The 16,010-nt window shown below is 41.0% G+C and overlaps 1 protein-coding gene across 10 annotated transcripts in view; it reads right to left on the bottom strand.

Moving 5' to 3' along the window:
• Positions 1-16,010, bottom strand: part of SETD1A (SET domain containing 1A, histone lysine methyltransferase) — a 905,198-nt gene that overhangs the window by 782,785 nt on the left and 106,403 nt on the right. For all 10 annotated transcript variants that reach the window (XM_069244167.1, XM_069244168.1, XM_069244163.1 and 7 more), the window contains one exon: positions 2,401-2,499. In XM_069244167.1, the coding sequence (XP_069100268.1) occupies positions 2,401-2,499 (99 nt within the window). The remainder of the gene's footprint in view (positions 1-2,400; positions 2,500-16,010) is intronic.

Genomic DNA, 16,010 nt, shown 5'->3' with positions numbered 1-16,010 from the left:
ATACTTACCTCCCCTAGGAACTGTGAAAATTGCACTAAGTGTCCACTTTTAAAACAGCTATTTGTCAATAACTTGAAAAGTATACATGCAATTTTGATGATTTGAAGTTCCTAAAGTACTTACCTGCAATACCTTTCGAATGAGATATTACATGTAGAATTTGAACCTGTGGTTCTTAAAATAAACTAAGAAAAGATATTTTTCTATATAAAAACCTATTGGCTGGATTTGTCTCTGAGTGTGTGTACCTCATTTATTGTCTATGTGTATGTACAACAAATGCTTAACACTACTCCTTGGATAAGCCTACTGCTCGACCACACTACCACAAAATTGAGCATTAGTATTATCTCTTTTTGCCACTATCTTACCTCTAAGGGGAACCCTTGGACTCTGTGCATGCTATTCCTTACTTTGAAATAGCACATACAGAGCCAACTTCCTACAGCTATTCTGATATCCCCTCCACAAAGGCCATCTTTCCCTCCCTCCAAACAGCAGTTGTGTTGCAGAAGAATAAATGGAGATTCTGTGCAGCTAACTGCAGAATTACAGATAGCTCTATGACAGGAAATGCCTCAGTATTGAGGTATTTTTCGCTTCCTGTTTTGGGTGTTGGTTTCGAAATGGGCTTTAAAGCTGATGTCCGCTCTAAAGGCAACTGGTCTGTCCCTTAAGGTCAAGCTGGATGGAGTCGATGCTCAATGGCCTTAGTCAAGACTTCTCTGGAACGAAGGCTGACTTCCAGTGTTGATCAGGTTTGGACCCAGAGGACAGAGCCAAAGTTGTGGCCAGTCTCAGGGGCTCGATGCCCAATATGCTGAGGAACAGTGCTTGGCATCTTGCTGTGACAGCTTCCAAGGTCAATTCCGGAATGCTCGATCCTCAGTTATGGGATGAGGAACAGTGGCTATAGGCACAGTCTTTGCTTTGGGCCCTTGAAGTAGTTGTGGAGTTAGATTTTCTTCCTCGATATATGAGTCCTCCAAGGTCAAACCCTCAAGGCTTTGAACCTGCTTGCTTGTAAAATGCCCAATATGCTATCTACTTCCTTGTAGACTCTTCTCAATGTCTTCATAGTCAAAGACGACGAGTATGTCGGTGGAGTCTCAACACTGCATCTCATGATTAACCCAGCAACTCCCTTGGCTATATCTGATTGTTTTTTTAACACCTGCCAAACACATCAGGTCAGCTCTTTGCACTCTAGGAAGGTACAAGAGTTGCAGACCCAGTGGTGACTTGACCACTGGTATTTGCTATTACCATGGTGGGCAAAACTGGAACGATGTGCACCCATACAACCCTCCATTAACACTGAATCTCAATACAACCTGAGCCCTGGAAAGGATCCTCTCTGATGCAGTTTGGAAACAAAGAGAGACTGTCATCCATGCTAATCTAAATGATTCTTCAAATGATTCTTCAAATGATGGATCAGGATATTTGATGTCAGGAACCAAAACAGATGCAGAAACTGTCAATGGTCCCAAAGTTTGAGCTAAACGCTCAAACCAGATGGTAGAAAAAAAATAAAACAAAACAATCTGAGGTACAGTCTTCATCCTGGTGCATAGAGGGCAAAAGGAGGAGTCATTAGATGCCTCTAGACCAAAGACAATTTTGAAGAAAAACATCTTGCAAACATCAACACATAGGGAGGAACATGCTGAGCATGTGTATCTACAGCAATGCATTCAGCAAAAAAAAAAAAAAAAAAAAAAAAAACAATAGTCACAAAGAGGTTGATTCAATACTGTAGAAAGAACAACTTACATGTTAGTTGTGCTCAGAACAGAATAAAATGCAAGAGGAATTGTTTAAGCTTATAAAGAAATGATCAAAGATGACGAAAATTATTGGACAGTGAATCTTGAAATGAGGCCATGGTGTCTTGATAAAGGTAACATTTTTGGATGGTAGCTAAACCTTTGAATGCTTAATAGGATAAAACGGGGAATGTTATAGGCAGGCCAAAAACTCTGATCCATGAACTGAAGGGATGACCTCTGGATTGAGCCATGACAAGGTGGTTATATTTGCAGATGTCACTGTGTACTGCTTGACCTATCCAAGCAGGCTCTATGGCCTATATTCAACAAATATGAACTTTCCAGTTTTAAAGCGAATTGTTCAAATCCATCAGTTATGAGTAGTAATATAGGCAGAACTTAATGTGCTTGGCTATTTAAACATCATGGTGTACATTAAATCAAAGACTTGATAAAGTAGTGGGCATGACACACAAAAGTAATCAATGGGAGTTCGATCGGATGCTAAAAAGGACCAGGTCAAAAGGCACATTATTCATAATAAATCGGATAATTAAAAAAAAAACATGCTTTGCCCAGTGCACTCATCACATTAAATTATTCACATGTGAAGGATTTAAGCTCTTACCTTAAATTTGGGGACAGGGAGAGAGAGGTCCCGGTGCTTGGACCAAATACGCCGGGCTCTTGGGTCTCGCACATCTCCCACAGGCAAGAACCCTGAATCCTAAATGAAGGGTCATACTGGTCACCATACAAAGTTATGAATTACAAAACACACAACTAAACAGTAAAAACGAATATTTTAAAGCAATGTTTGCTCAAAAGCAAATGAATGAGAAGGAAAAAAAAAAAAAGAAAAAAAAAAAAACGTAATTGCCGTATTAAATGAAACACTATCTTAACTGAATAGGCCCCTACATTTTTACCACACAGCTGTACTCTTCCAAACCATATATTTGTTGTTGATTGAAAAGGATTTAATACAAACTCAAGTTTAAATTAATATGCACAAGAATTACATTCCAATTTTGATATTATTTTTTGGGGCTATATCTTTGTGCACAGAATGTTTCGGGGTTATTTGTCAAGCGGGGAGGTGAGAAAAGTGGGGATTAAAAAAAAAAAGTGCGCTTCCCTTGTTAATTCTCAGAGATTTTAGACACAACTTCCGCCCGAACAGAATTACACCAAATTTGACAGGAAGGTAGCTCTTCGCCCCGAAAGCACACCTTTTTTTCTGTGTAAATCCGTTCACTAGTTTTTGAGCTATCATAGGAAAATTACATTTTTATATCTAGGCAGAGCCTAAACACAGATCGCATGGTGAGATCTGATTTACTGTCAGCACTTCAAACAGAAAGTGATGGCAGCCATCTTGGGACCAATATACATGACACCACCCCCATGAAAGTGCATTGTAGTGAATGGCAGGTTTTGAGGACCACAAAGGAGAACGTATAGAGGGTGATAACTGATTTTAGTTACAATATAAATAATCTATTGCTAAGGTGATTGTGCCCTATCAAAAAGCCTTCTGCTCGGATTTCATTAATCATGTTCGAGAGAAAACTATTTTCTCATGATTTTCCCAGAGGTTATGGAAGGTGCTCCAGAAGCTTAAATGAGAGCATTTTTTCTGTAAATTCACACTATCTTCCTCAGCCTTATGAGAATGAAGCCTGACATTCTCAGTAAGACATGTACCTCAAACAGGAGCAGCCAGTCAGTTGATTCACTTGTGCTCCTCAGCAGCCTCCACAGTGTTCTAAAGAACAACTAGAGCACGAACAGTCTTACTTATGACACAAGTGTGGCACACCTGAAGCCATCTTGATTGAATCAAACTCGTAAAACTTAAAACATTCAATTTAGGTAGGAAAAAAAATGATGGGGTTCATTTTGTCAACGAAATTATGGTTAGTGCTGTGGAAAGAAAATTAGGACACGTTTTAAGTGAGTTCTCAAACATTTTCCTTTTCTATTTCATTGAAACATTCTGACAGGTAGACTGAAACATGCACTTTTCAACACCAGCAGCAAACTGCCAGTTAACCCCCGGTGATCAGCAGTTTACTAAAAGCTTCTAATGAGCAACTACAGTGCTAACATTCTGAATTTATGCCAAAAGTGTGGCACGTCTGACTGCCATCTTGATGGAATCGAAGAGGAAAACTGAAAGCATTTTTTACTGAGGATACTGCAGTAAATGAGGAGATTAGGGAGCTTCATAGCAAATAAGTCTCCCAAGATAGACATCAGAGAAAAAGAGCCCAAATGTAGCACAAATATCACCTAAATGAAGCCCAAGTACAGCCCAATGATAGACGTTTGCAAAACAATTTGTCTTCTTGCAGTTTTATATAGCGCAGACTTGAACTGACAGTATTGCAGTCCTTTACTTGAGCATCAGTTACATTTACAAGGACACACTGCTTTTGCGTTTTAGATTTGGGTGATTAAGCGATACACCCAGAATCACAAGATGTCAAGCTGACACAAACTCAAACCAGGGACAGGCAGCAGTCATCTGATCATGCTAGGCAGGTGGTGGGGCAGTGGCAGCTCAACAGAATGCTCAGAGTACATAGGAGGGGCAGTGGCAGATCCATGGAACATAGTGGGCAAAAAGGAGGGGAGGGAGCAAGGGCCAGCACGCAGATAACGTAGGGCAGGGGAGAGGAGGGTAGGGAAAGCAAGCTAAGCACAGAGGCTAAGCAGGAGGGCAGTGATGGGGACAGAATTGGACAATTGGGGGGGGGGTCAGAAGGAGCGGATGGGGACATGAAGCTAAATTGAGGCAAAGGCAGCACATCGAACCATGCAGGGCAGGAGGGAGCGGGCTGGCGCGTTGACTGGGACAATAGAGGGTAGGGTGGGGATGGACAAGGCAGCAAGCTAACTGTTCACGGCAGGCATGAAGGGGAGTGGCAGAACAACAGCCACACAGGGCTTTAATAAGGGCGCAGGGACATGGACCTGGACAATGGATGGCAAGGAGGAGGGGGTGCAATAGCAGCTAGTTTGGCTGGAGGTAGCACAATGCCAGGCCAGGCCCTGCGTCCAACATCCTCCCAACCCCCAACATCTGTTCATGGCATGTAGTGCTGGAGATTCACATGCTTTGCACAAGTCTGCCATCTAGTGTTGTGCTCTGAGTGTTACAAACTGTTTTCCTTTTTTGAGTCACGGGATCGAGTGAGTCCTCATCTCGGTGATACTGCGCATGGGCACTGAGCCCTTTGTTAGATTCTTTTTCCCGCAGGAGGGTGAAGTAGACAGTGTATAAGCGTATACGTACATGTATAGTAAAGAAAAAAAGATGTCCATGCAATGTATATACATATTTATAATATATAGTACTACAGGCTTTCGGGGAGGAGGGAGGGTGCATGTTCATCTACAACACTACATGCCACGAACAGATGTCTACTGGGTAACATTTTCTATTCAATGGCATGTGTAGCTGTAGATACACATGCTGTGAATAGACTGTAAGGCAGTCCTCTCCCAAAATCAGCAGTGGCTAGCCTGTAGGAGTAGGAGTAGTTTAAAACAGTGTTCTAAGCACTGCCTGTCCAACGTTTGCTTGTTGGTGAGATAACACATCCACACAGTAGTGTTTAGTAAATGTGTGGTGCAGACCACGTGCCCGCTTTACATATGTCTGCCATTGGTATACTCTCTAAGAATGCCATTGAAGCCCCTTTCTTCTTAGTGGAATGAGCTTTAGGAGTTACTGGTAACTGTCTTTTAGCTTTAAGATAGCAAGTTTGTATACATTTGACTCTCCATCGTGCTAATCCATCTTTTTAGATTACCTCTGAGAGTTTGTTGATATGCCACAAAGAGTTGCTCGGATTTTCTGAAATCTTTTGTTCTGTCTATTTAGTACATGAGAGCTCTTTTAACAAAGGATGCGAAGAGCTCTTTCAGCAACTAAATCTGACTGTGGAAAGAAGACTGGCAATTCCATTGACTGATTGATATAAAAAGGTGAGACCACCTAATTTGTAAGATTTTGTGCTTTTGAAAGAAATGTTCCTCTAAAGTGAACACTTGAATTTCACTAACTCTTTAAAGAAGTGATTGCTACTAAAAAAGCAACATCCCATGATAAAAACTGGGCAAGAATGCATGGGTTCAAATGGTGGCCCTGTAAGTCTTGAGTATAATGTTAAGATTCCACACAGGGGTTGGTGGAGCTCTAGGTGGAATAACCCTTTTAAGACCCCACCCCCCGGATAAAAGCCTTTATAATATGAATCCTAAACAGGGAGGTATGTTGTCTGTTTTGGAGGTAAGCAGCTATTGCTGTTAAATGTATCCTAATAGAGGAGTATGCGAGGTTTGCTTTTGATAAGTGTAGCAAATAGCAAACAATAACCTGCATTGAATGCTTTCAGTGGGTTAATGTTCTAAGGCTGCCAATAGTAAGACAAAACACTTCCATTTAGCCGCATAACACTGTCTTGTTGTGGGTTTGAATGCTTCCTTTAGAATAGCCATAAATTCTGATGGAATTTGTAAGTAGCCAAACTATTACTTCAGGAGCCAAATTGCCATGTGGAGTATGCTGGGATTTGGATGTCTGATTTGATCTCTCTCTTGAGTCAACAGATCTGGTCTGTTTGGTAGTTTGTGATTTGGTACTACAGACAGAACCAATAGTGTTGTGTACCAATGTTGATGTGCCCACATGGGAGCTTATAGTATTAATGTGAGGGAAGTCTGTTTCATGTTTTTGATCAGAAATGGAATTAGTGGGAGAAGTGGAAAAGCATAGGCAAATATTCCTGACCAATTGGTCCATAGAGCTTTGCCCTTGAAATGAGGGTGTGTGTATTTGGTAGCAAAGTTTTGGCATTTGTGCTTTCTCTTGTGGCGAAAAGGTCTATGACTGGGGTTCCCCACATTTGGAAATATTGTTGAATCACCTGTGGGTGAATCTCCCATTTGTGTATTTGTTGATGTGTCCTGCTAAAGAGGTCTGCTAGTTGATTGTGTACCCCTGGAATATACTCTGTCAGTAATTGAATGATTGTGAATTGCCCATTTCCAAATGGTTTATACTAAAAGGGACAATTGAGATGAGTGTGTCCTCCCCTGTTTTTGCAGATAATACATTGTGGTCATATTGTCTATCCTGATAAACACTATCTTGTGTGTGATTTGTGCCTGAAAGGCTTTGAGTGCTAGGAAAACTGCTAGTATATGATATGTCTGTTGAACTGAGTACCATTTCCCCTGTATAGTGAGGTTGTTCAGATGAGCTTCCCAACCTATCATTGATGCATCTGGTGTAATTGTGGTCTGAGATACAGGGTCCTGAAAGGGCTGCCCCTTGTTAGGTGGTGTAATTAAACCACTGAAGAGAGTGGTGAGGATGGCGGTCTAACACTAGGTCCTGAATCTGACCCTGTGCCGGAGACCATTGTTGAGAAAAACACTGCTGTAGTGGTCTCATGTATAGTCTTGCATTCAGTACTACTGCTATGCATGAAGCCTTCATTCCCAATAGTTTCATCACTAACTTTACTTTATAAGTGTGGCTGTATTGTAGTTGAGATATGAGATGGTGAAATGTTTGAATCTTCACTGGGTTTGGGTATGCTAATTCTGACTGAGAGTTCAGAATTTCTCCCAGATACGGTTGTATTTGTGATGGCTGCAGGTGAGATTTGTGGTAATTGATTGTGAATCCTAGACTGTGTAGGTTGTCTATGGTATATTGAGTGTGTTGTTGACAAATTTGAATTGTATTAGCCTTTATGAGCCAGTCGTCCAGATATGGGAAGACGTATATGTGCTGTCATCTGAGGAATGCTGCAACCACTGCTAAGCATTTGGTGATTACCCTTGGTGCTGTTACCCCAAATGGTAGCACCTTGAATTGTTAGTGCTTTCCTATGATAACAAATCTTAGATACTTTTCACGTGCTGGATGTATGGGAATGTGGAAATAAGCATCTTTGAGGTCTAATGCTGTCATGTAATCCTGTTTTTGTAGTAGGGGAATTATGTCTTGTAGAGTGACCATATGAAAGTGTTCTGAAAGGATGTATAGATTGAGGGGTCTGAGATCTAATTCTGGTCTGAGAGTACCAGCTTTCTTTGGTATGAGGAAGTATAGTGAATACACTCCAGACCACTGTCGGGATATAGGTACTATCTCTATGGCTCCATTGAGAAGTAGAGATTTTACTTCCTGTTTTAATAAAGTGTGATGTTCCTGAGTGAGTCTGTGTGAACGAGGGGGAATGTATGGTGGAGTAGAGATGAGCTCTAGACAATACCCATGTTGGATAATTGATAAAACCCATTGATATGTGGTGGTGATGTACCATTGTGGGTAATATTTTGACAGTCTTCCTTCCACAGTAGATGTATGCTCTGTGGGGACTTCTAAGAAGTCACTGTTTTGTTGAGGTGGAGGAACCTGTGGGAGCGGCTAATTTAGCTTTTCCCCTACAATTAGATCTTTTGTAAGAGCCTCTGAATGAACCTCTGTTAAGGAAGTGTGGCTCTTGTTTTTGTTGAGCGGTAGATGGTTCTGTGGTTGATGATTTGAAACCACCTCTAAATTGTGGCCTACAAAAAATGACCCTAGTTGGCGTGGTGTATAATGCACCCATAGCTTTAGCTGTTTCTGAATCTTTTTTAAGTTTATCTATTGTCATATCAACCTCTGTCCCATATAGATGTTCTTTATCGAAGGGCATGTTTAATACTGCTTGCTTTATCTCTAGCTTAAACCTTGAAGCTTTTAGCCATGCATCTCTCCTAATGATTATGCTGGTGTTGACTGCCCTGGCCGATGTAACAGCTGCATCTGTAGTGCTTCTAACTGCGCTGTTAAAACTAGCCTGTCCTACTACTATTTGTTGTCCCCTTTTTTGAAGTTCTGGTGGAGGATATTGTAACAAGTCTCCCATCAGATCCCAATGAGCCCGGTCATACCTTGCTAGGAGTGCTTGGGAGTCTGCAATTCTCCAATGGTTAGCAGCCTGAGTAGCAACTCTTTCATCCACTGCATCAAATTTCGGACTTTCCTTGTCTGGAGGAGTGGGAGCATCTCCTGTAGACTGGGTATTTGCTCTTTTTCTTGCTGTACCTACCACTATGGAATCAGGTGGTAATTGTGTCCTAGAAAAACTGGATCAGAGGGTGCAGGTTTATATTTTTAACCCACCCTCTTGCTTTCACAGGTTCTTTAAAAATGTCTTCAGCATGTCTAGGCATACCTGGAAGCATAAGGAGACACTGATACTCTTTACGAGTAGATGTTAGTGTATTAAATAGAAAGTCGTCCTCAATAGGATCGTTATGTACCTTTACTTTATGATAAGCAGCTGTTCTAGCTATAACTTGATTATAAGCAGTAGTATCTTCAGGGGGAAGATGGTCTTGCTGGGTATAAATCTGGATCATTATGGAGAATGGGATCTATGTCATATATAATGCATACGTCTACCTCTTGTTGGGGATCAATTAGGTCATCTGCATGTGGTGATGTACAGGATGCCTGTGCAGAAACTTGTGCTGAGTGTGTAGGTGAAGGATGTGGTGGTGGGGTAGCAGGAAGGATAGGAGAATGTGGCGGTGAAGGCTGAGGCTGTTGCTTTGCCTTTTGTTTCTCCTTCTGTTTTGAGACCTTAATAGGTGGAGGCCCAGCATCCAAAGTCTCTTGAAAAGTCAGTTCTCTCTCTATTTTTGAAGGAGGACAGGCTATGATCCTTCCTGTTTCTTTATGTATATGGATTTTGCACTGTTTAGCGTCCATACCCCTTATATAGGTTGTATCTATGATGACTCTTCTTTAGCTGGGCATTGTTTACTACTGTCAGCTTTCGATTCCGAAGGTTTGGATACGGAATGCTTGGCTCAAACCGAAAATGTCAGCCCCGAAAGTGCTTCTAATTGTTTAGGTTCTGATGTAGAAAAGTCTGATTTTCGGCTCGTTACCGAAACAGATGTAGCAGGCTGTTTGGTATATGTCGAAAGCACATTGGTCTTTTGTTTCAGTGACAAACCCGGGGGTTGGTAATCCGAAGGTAATTTTCAGGTCCGGCCATGACCCGAAGGGAGTGGAGGGGGGCCAAAGCACAAGTTTTCTTAATAGTCTTTGTCTGGTGTGACAGGGCTGGTGTACTCTCATACTGCACTGGTGGTATGGATTGGCTGTCGACATTGGAGTCTCGATCCAAATCCAAATCTGCAATGGAAAGGGCTACAAGCTGTCCTACTTCTTATTGTGCATGTTAATCTCCGAAAATGTCTGGTGTGTGTGCTCTGACGACTTGGATACCATCTCCATTTGATGCGCCCTTCAGTACCAAAGAGTTTTTTTTGGATCAGAATGATCTACAAGCATCGCAGTTTTATTCTCTGTGTTCCGGAGAGAGACAGAGATTGCACACCAAATGTTGACCAGTGTAGGGAAATTTGGCATGGCACAGAGGACAGAACAAAAACTGAGTCCGTTCCATCAGCCTACCATTGTCCCACTACAACTTGTTAAAGTAGGCCCAAAAAGGGCGAGGTCGCCCCTAAGGGCATGTAATCGACCCCAACAACTACAATCAGATCAACTATAAGAGTGGTTAGAGTTATTTCAATTAACTAGAACTCGTGCTCTAAATATAACTGCTGAATTTCTCTGGTTTTGTGCGAGTAAATTTAGTAACTAACTATAAATTCCCCGTAACCTTTGGAATTTTAAGTGAATTTCTAGGTTTTTTAACATTGTATCTCCCAACTATAACGTCCCTCTAACCTTTATTTTATTTTTCAGTGAATTTCTATTTCTTTTTCTTTAAAGTAAAGTAATTTCAATTACTATACGTTAATGCAATCACTGCTGAATGCCGTGGGCTGCGAGGGTTGGCCACGGGGTTTGGTCATGGGGCCTGGCTGCCAACCCCCATTTATCCACCCTACTCCGTACCACGAACTGCCTTTAGCCGTGCGCAGCAGGGGTTGGCCACAGTGTGAGAGAATAGGTGTGATAGTGTGTCTCTGGGTGTGAGAGTCGGTGCAAGTGTCTCTGCAAGTGGGTGTGGGAGTTTGGGAGGGTCTGTGAGCAGGTGAGTGAGTTGGTCTGTGAGTGGGTGCGTGAGTCTGAATGGGTCTGTGAGTGCGTGCATTAGTGTGTGAGGGTGTGATTGTATATTTTGTTCAGCACAGTTTGCGTCTCCGTCGCTGCGTTCACAGGGGGCCGCCCTGAGTGTCGCGATGGAGTCACCGATTCCATGCATGCTAGAATGTTTTTTTTTTTTTTTTTTTTAAACTTATAAGGGGTCACTCAGAGACCTCTACAATGCACCCATGGGGTCAGGGTACCCCTTCTATAGTTTCCAATATTTATTCTCATCCCTCAGGACATGGTCCTGGTTTAAAAAATGGCGGCTGCAACTTACTTCACAGGTTGCAGCCCACCAATTACAGCACTTCAGGTGCAAGGGTTTGCGAAGCTCCGGATAGGCATCGCAAAGGATCCGGATTCCTTTAGATACAAATTAGATTTTCATGTAATAACTAAAAAACTACTGAACAGATTTACACCAAATCACAACAAGGGTGTTTCCTGGGCCAAGAGCTAGCTATCTGCCAAATTTGGTGCAAATCTGCCCAGCAGCTCCGGCTGTAGTAGTGATAAAAATCACTATGGAAATTAACATGGGAAAACCATGTTTTGGGACCCTGCCCCCTGACCCCGCTCTAGAAAAGGTTCAGCTGTATTCTTTATACCTTTTTTGTTGGAATCACTGGTGCTCTAAAATGAAGCAAACCATCTTATTCAATATTCAGCACCCATTTATGTTTGTTAGGCATCACCATTCTTTTAGACAATTTACAACACATCAACCAATATGTGAAATACTGTGGTAGGGAACATGTGTCTTTCTTGAAGACACTTGTGGTTTTCTAGACGCTTCTCCTCTTCCTCTGGATGACCCTTTAAGTTGGTACAGCTAGAGCTGCTGCTATAGGTTCAAGAATGAGAGCAGAGGCCGACAACAAAAGGCTAATGATTTTTAGCTGAGGATCTGGCTTGAAGATTGGGAGTCTTATCCTTGAAGATCTAAACATAGCAAAAGGTGTTTAACAATTTTCAGGTTTGGCAAGCTCACTGAATCACAGCTGCACCCCCAGCTGAAGAACATTAAACCGTCTTTTAAAACTTTGTATAATTTGTCTCCTCTCTTCAGGTGGTTGCCTCCGAGAATGTATGCAGCCACTTCCAGTGACCTCTCACAATTTACCTCACAGCAGCATAGTACCTAATGCCATTAGTGTGTCACTCCAGCTGCGCCACACACTTTAATTTCAACTAAATCCAAGGGCTTAATTTTCTTATCTGACAGTAAAGAAGAAACCTCATTAAATGCATAGTGTTTCCTTACTGAAAAACTAATCACTGAACCCAACCCAAGGGGGTGTCTCCAGTAAGCGATGCAAATGTAATCAGCAACATTGAGGATGCTACTTATGTGATAGTCTTAAAGATGAAATTATCAGAAACTACCCCTATGAATCTTCGAACCAACAGTAAGCTGAGGCAAGTAGGAACCTTTGGCTGCAGAATCTCAACTTTGACATAAACCTTTTTTTGTGGAATATTCGAAGTGTCAGCTCCCCCTGTCAACACTTCATAAAACATTATGATGCTGTCCACTGCTAATGTTCTTAAGGTAGAATGTTGTGGTGATGCCTCAGTGTATGAATCTGTATATATGCCCATTCTGAGAGGAGACGGTCTGGCTTTGGTTCCTTTCACCCATAGCAGGCATACACCTCATCTGTTCGGTAGCGCCCCAGAAAACTTGGCATTGTTGGAGTGGAAGGCACTGAGAAAAATAAAACAATTAAAAAAAAAAAAGTGATGAGTGGATTGCGTGAATTAATCTCAGCCATTAATAATTTCTTCTGTGGCTATTGAGTCCCTTATTGTTATGCTCATCATGCCACTTTTAAAAGGCAACAGTCACATGCAGTTCAGCCTTGGTAGTGCTTCAATATGAATAGTCAACAACACATTCAAGCCTGGCCCCCTCTGCAGACAGGGACACAGGCAACCCTAGTACGGTTTTGCCCACTTTGCCCTTATCAGCAAAGTCAGAACTTGAGTTTTACAGCACAATGAGCAAGGGACGTGTGTTTTGGCATATCCGTCACAAATCGGGACGAACATCAGACACATTAGGTCTCACAGGTATCGGAGGTTGAACAATCACGTACTTCAAGGAATTGTAGGGGGAACCACAACTGAGGCATGTGGAGATTAACTCCTTATCCAAAGAGGCAATACCCAAGCTAATTGGCATCAATGTGTAAACAGATCAAGGTTGTTAAATGTACATCTCCAATAGCTGCAGAGATGGCCAAAGTGGGTCATTAAGACAATAATGATGATGATAGACTAAATTTATGTGTATGTGGTACGTAAATAAATGGCATTTCTATAGCACAAACCTAAACAAAAGGCGGCGGATTTGGCAATATCTTAATATTGTTATACTTTCATGCACATGTTAACATCAACAAAAGACACATCACTGAAGCTAAAGCTCCAGACGCTGACTGAGAAATGTAATGAGAAGTCAAATGTCTTCACAATGTATGTACCAACAACAAATCACTTTATTATATAGTGTGTGATACATTAGTTTATAATTGTGAACAAGTAACTTATGATTGCAAACAAGTAGCCTCTGCGCCTTTAATAGACGCATAAGTCTTCGACGTAGAACAAAAGGAATACAAATTAAAAAATGTCACACTTTCTTCATTCCCTGCGTCACAAACTCGGCAAGAACTAGTGGGCTAAGAAATGGACTTCAGTGGACGGAGCCAATTACCTGGCAGCTCTAGCATAATTCTCCAGTGCATCATGCAACCTCTGTCTAATGGAGACAATCTCCTTTATCCTATAAAGGCAAATTCCCTTTCTGTCCCCTCTCCCCAATATTACCTTGGACATTAATTGGCAAAATATTCGTATCACAAACAAGAGCTTGAGAAGCAAACCATACACAATCCATGCTTGACCAAGTTAAGACATCTCAAACTAACAAAACATGTCTTAAAGGGTCAAAACAAAACTGAAAAACAGGGATATAATTTAGGACAAGGTCTAACACTGCTGCTGGTAGAAGATACTGTGTGAAAGGAGAAACAAGGAAGTTAGATGAAAAAAACTGAAAAGGCAGCTGGGCCTGGTACTCTGGAATCACTGTCACGCGGGACAGGAAAAATACATGTTCCGGTATCACTGTTACATAGGTCAGGTAAAATAACTTGCTGGTACACTATGATGGAATACTGAAGCAGGTGCATTAAATCAACATTGTTACATTTCGCATTTCCATTACAATTTCCTTTCAGGGTGCATTTGCCTACATTTGTTTTCCTTTACCTACAAGCAGCAAGTTGTGAATTCTGCTGCACTTCTTTTTACCCAAATATGGGGTTCATTAGGAATATTTGACTATCTGTGAGGATCTTCTGGTTATGAAGAGTGGTTTGTTTTCTCAGTTTCAAGATATATACTTTTTTCTGAGAAGAGTACTACGGAAAGTCCATTATTTTTTTTTTTTAAGTTCAACTGAGGCCACTCATCATCCATACTATATTCTGCTTGATGCACTTACACTGTTCCCATGAATCAATCTGAGGACACCGACAATTTTAACCCTCCAATTAAAAACTCCTTCACATTTACAGAAATTTTTACAATTTTACATTTTATAATTTGCTTCTTTATTTTTATGCGTCATTAATATTTCAATACTATTTCATTTTCTAAAACAGTCTCAGACCCGCTGCCTAGGCTTTGTGGCCCCCCAAGGGTCCCCCAAACATAGGTTAAGAACCACTGGAATAGAGTAAGTATTCAAAAACACAAGATAAGTGGATATTGCATCCATAAATGACGACAAACTGACTTAATAACAATGATAACTGTATTTGTATTTTCAAATGGACTGAAAGAAGATGAGGAAATTTAAGGTGCACTTGTAGCAAGGAAAATCGAAGCCTGAAGCAACTGAAAATGGACAGAGGAATAAAGATGGAAATAATGACTAACATGAGAAAGACATAGGGATGAAATATACAATGTAGGTCCACTGGAAGACAACATAAAAAAAAAAAAATACATGGCAAAAGATCACATCAAAAGCTTATCACAAGAAAATACGAATATCATTGCATCATGTTTTTACATCATGAAAGTAAAACGTGGAAATAAAATATTCCTCTAAAAAAATGAACAACAAGCAAATCTGAAAATAATCCAAGTAGAGGAATTTATGTTTAACAAATAATAGGTACTCACAAACTACATCTCGCAAAGATATAGTATAAGGGTAAGTAGGGAAAGTGTAAAAAGATCATGTCACTTGAAGACAACAGAAACTAGAACTCAGTCAGCCACAGAAGCATTGTGATTGAGTATTAGATGAAAGCAACCATGTCATCACTGGTTGCTGAGATTGTTGTATATAACAATGTTGTGAATACATCAGACTATCTTCTCATCCCGGTAAATATCTTCTTCTAGACATATTTCTACACTGTAAAGCACTTATTAGTTTTGCTGTCCCTTCTTTTTTCAACTATTCTAATGATTCATTCACTGGGCAACCAGAAGGATATGAACCACAACTTGAATTTCCAGTTTGCACTGAGTGTGCTGGTCAGTTGTATTACTGTGCATGCATTTCGTGGTCTCCATGCTGTAGTTACTGCATCATAGGCTGATTAAGGGCATTTTCCTTTCTTGTACTTTTCAGTAAAGTGGAGCGAGACCCCTCAACCACCTATATTTCTTCCCACATTTGGTGGCTGTACTACCTGAGAAGCACAGTAGTGTTTGAAATGTCCTATTGTGTGGCCGGTGCTCTCGCTAGCTACTTATGTTTACCATCAAACCTCTTGCTCTACCAATATTTTAGAAAGTTACTAGTGGCTGCTGGGGTCTATGATCTCTTTCTAGCTGATGCTGTCAACAACTAAGCAGTTACATACCTATCCTTATGCAAATATGTAGGGCAGTGTGTGGGTGATCCATGTTTCCTCTAACAGTGTGACTGCCTCAACCACAGCTGGTGTCTTATATCATACTGGGTAGACTAAGCTTAGTTATGGGTCTTACTATCTCTAATGAGAAACATGACTCCTACTCATATTGCTTCAGTTGGATACAAGTGTTCACTGCCTTTTCAAAAATAGAAG

This window comes from Pleurodeles waltl, chromosome 7 (assembly GCF_031143425.1).
Source record: "Pleurodeles waltl isolate 20211129_DDA chromosome 7, aPleWal1.hap1.20221129, whole genome shotgun sequence".
NCBI lineage: Eukaryota > Metazoa > Chordata > Amphibia > Caudata > Salamandridae > Pleurodeles > Pleurodeles waltl.
This window is presented reverse-complemented; position numbering and strand designations above follow the sequence as displayed.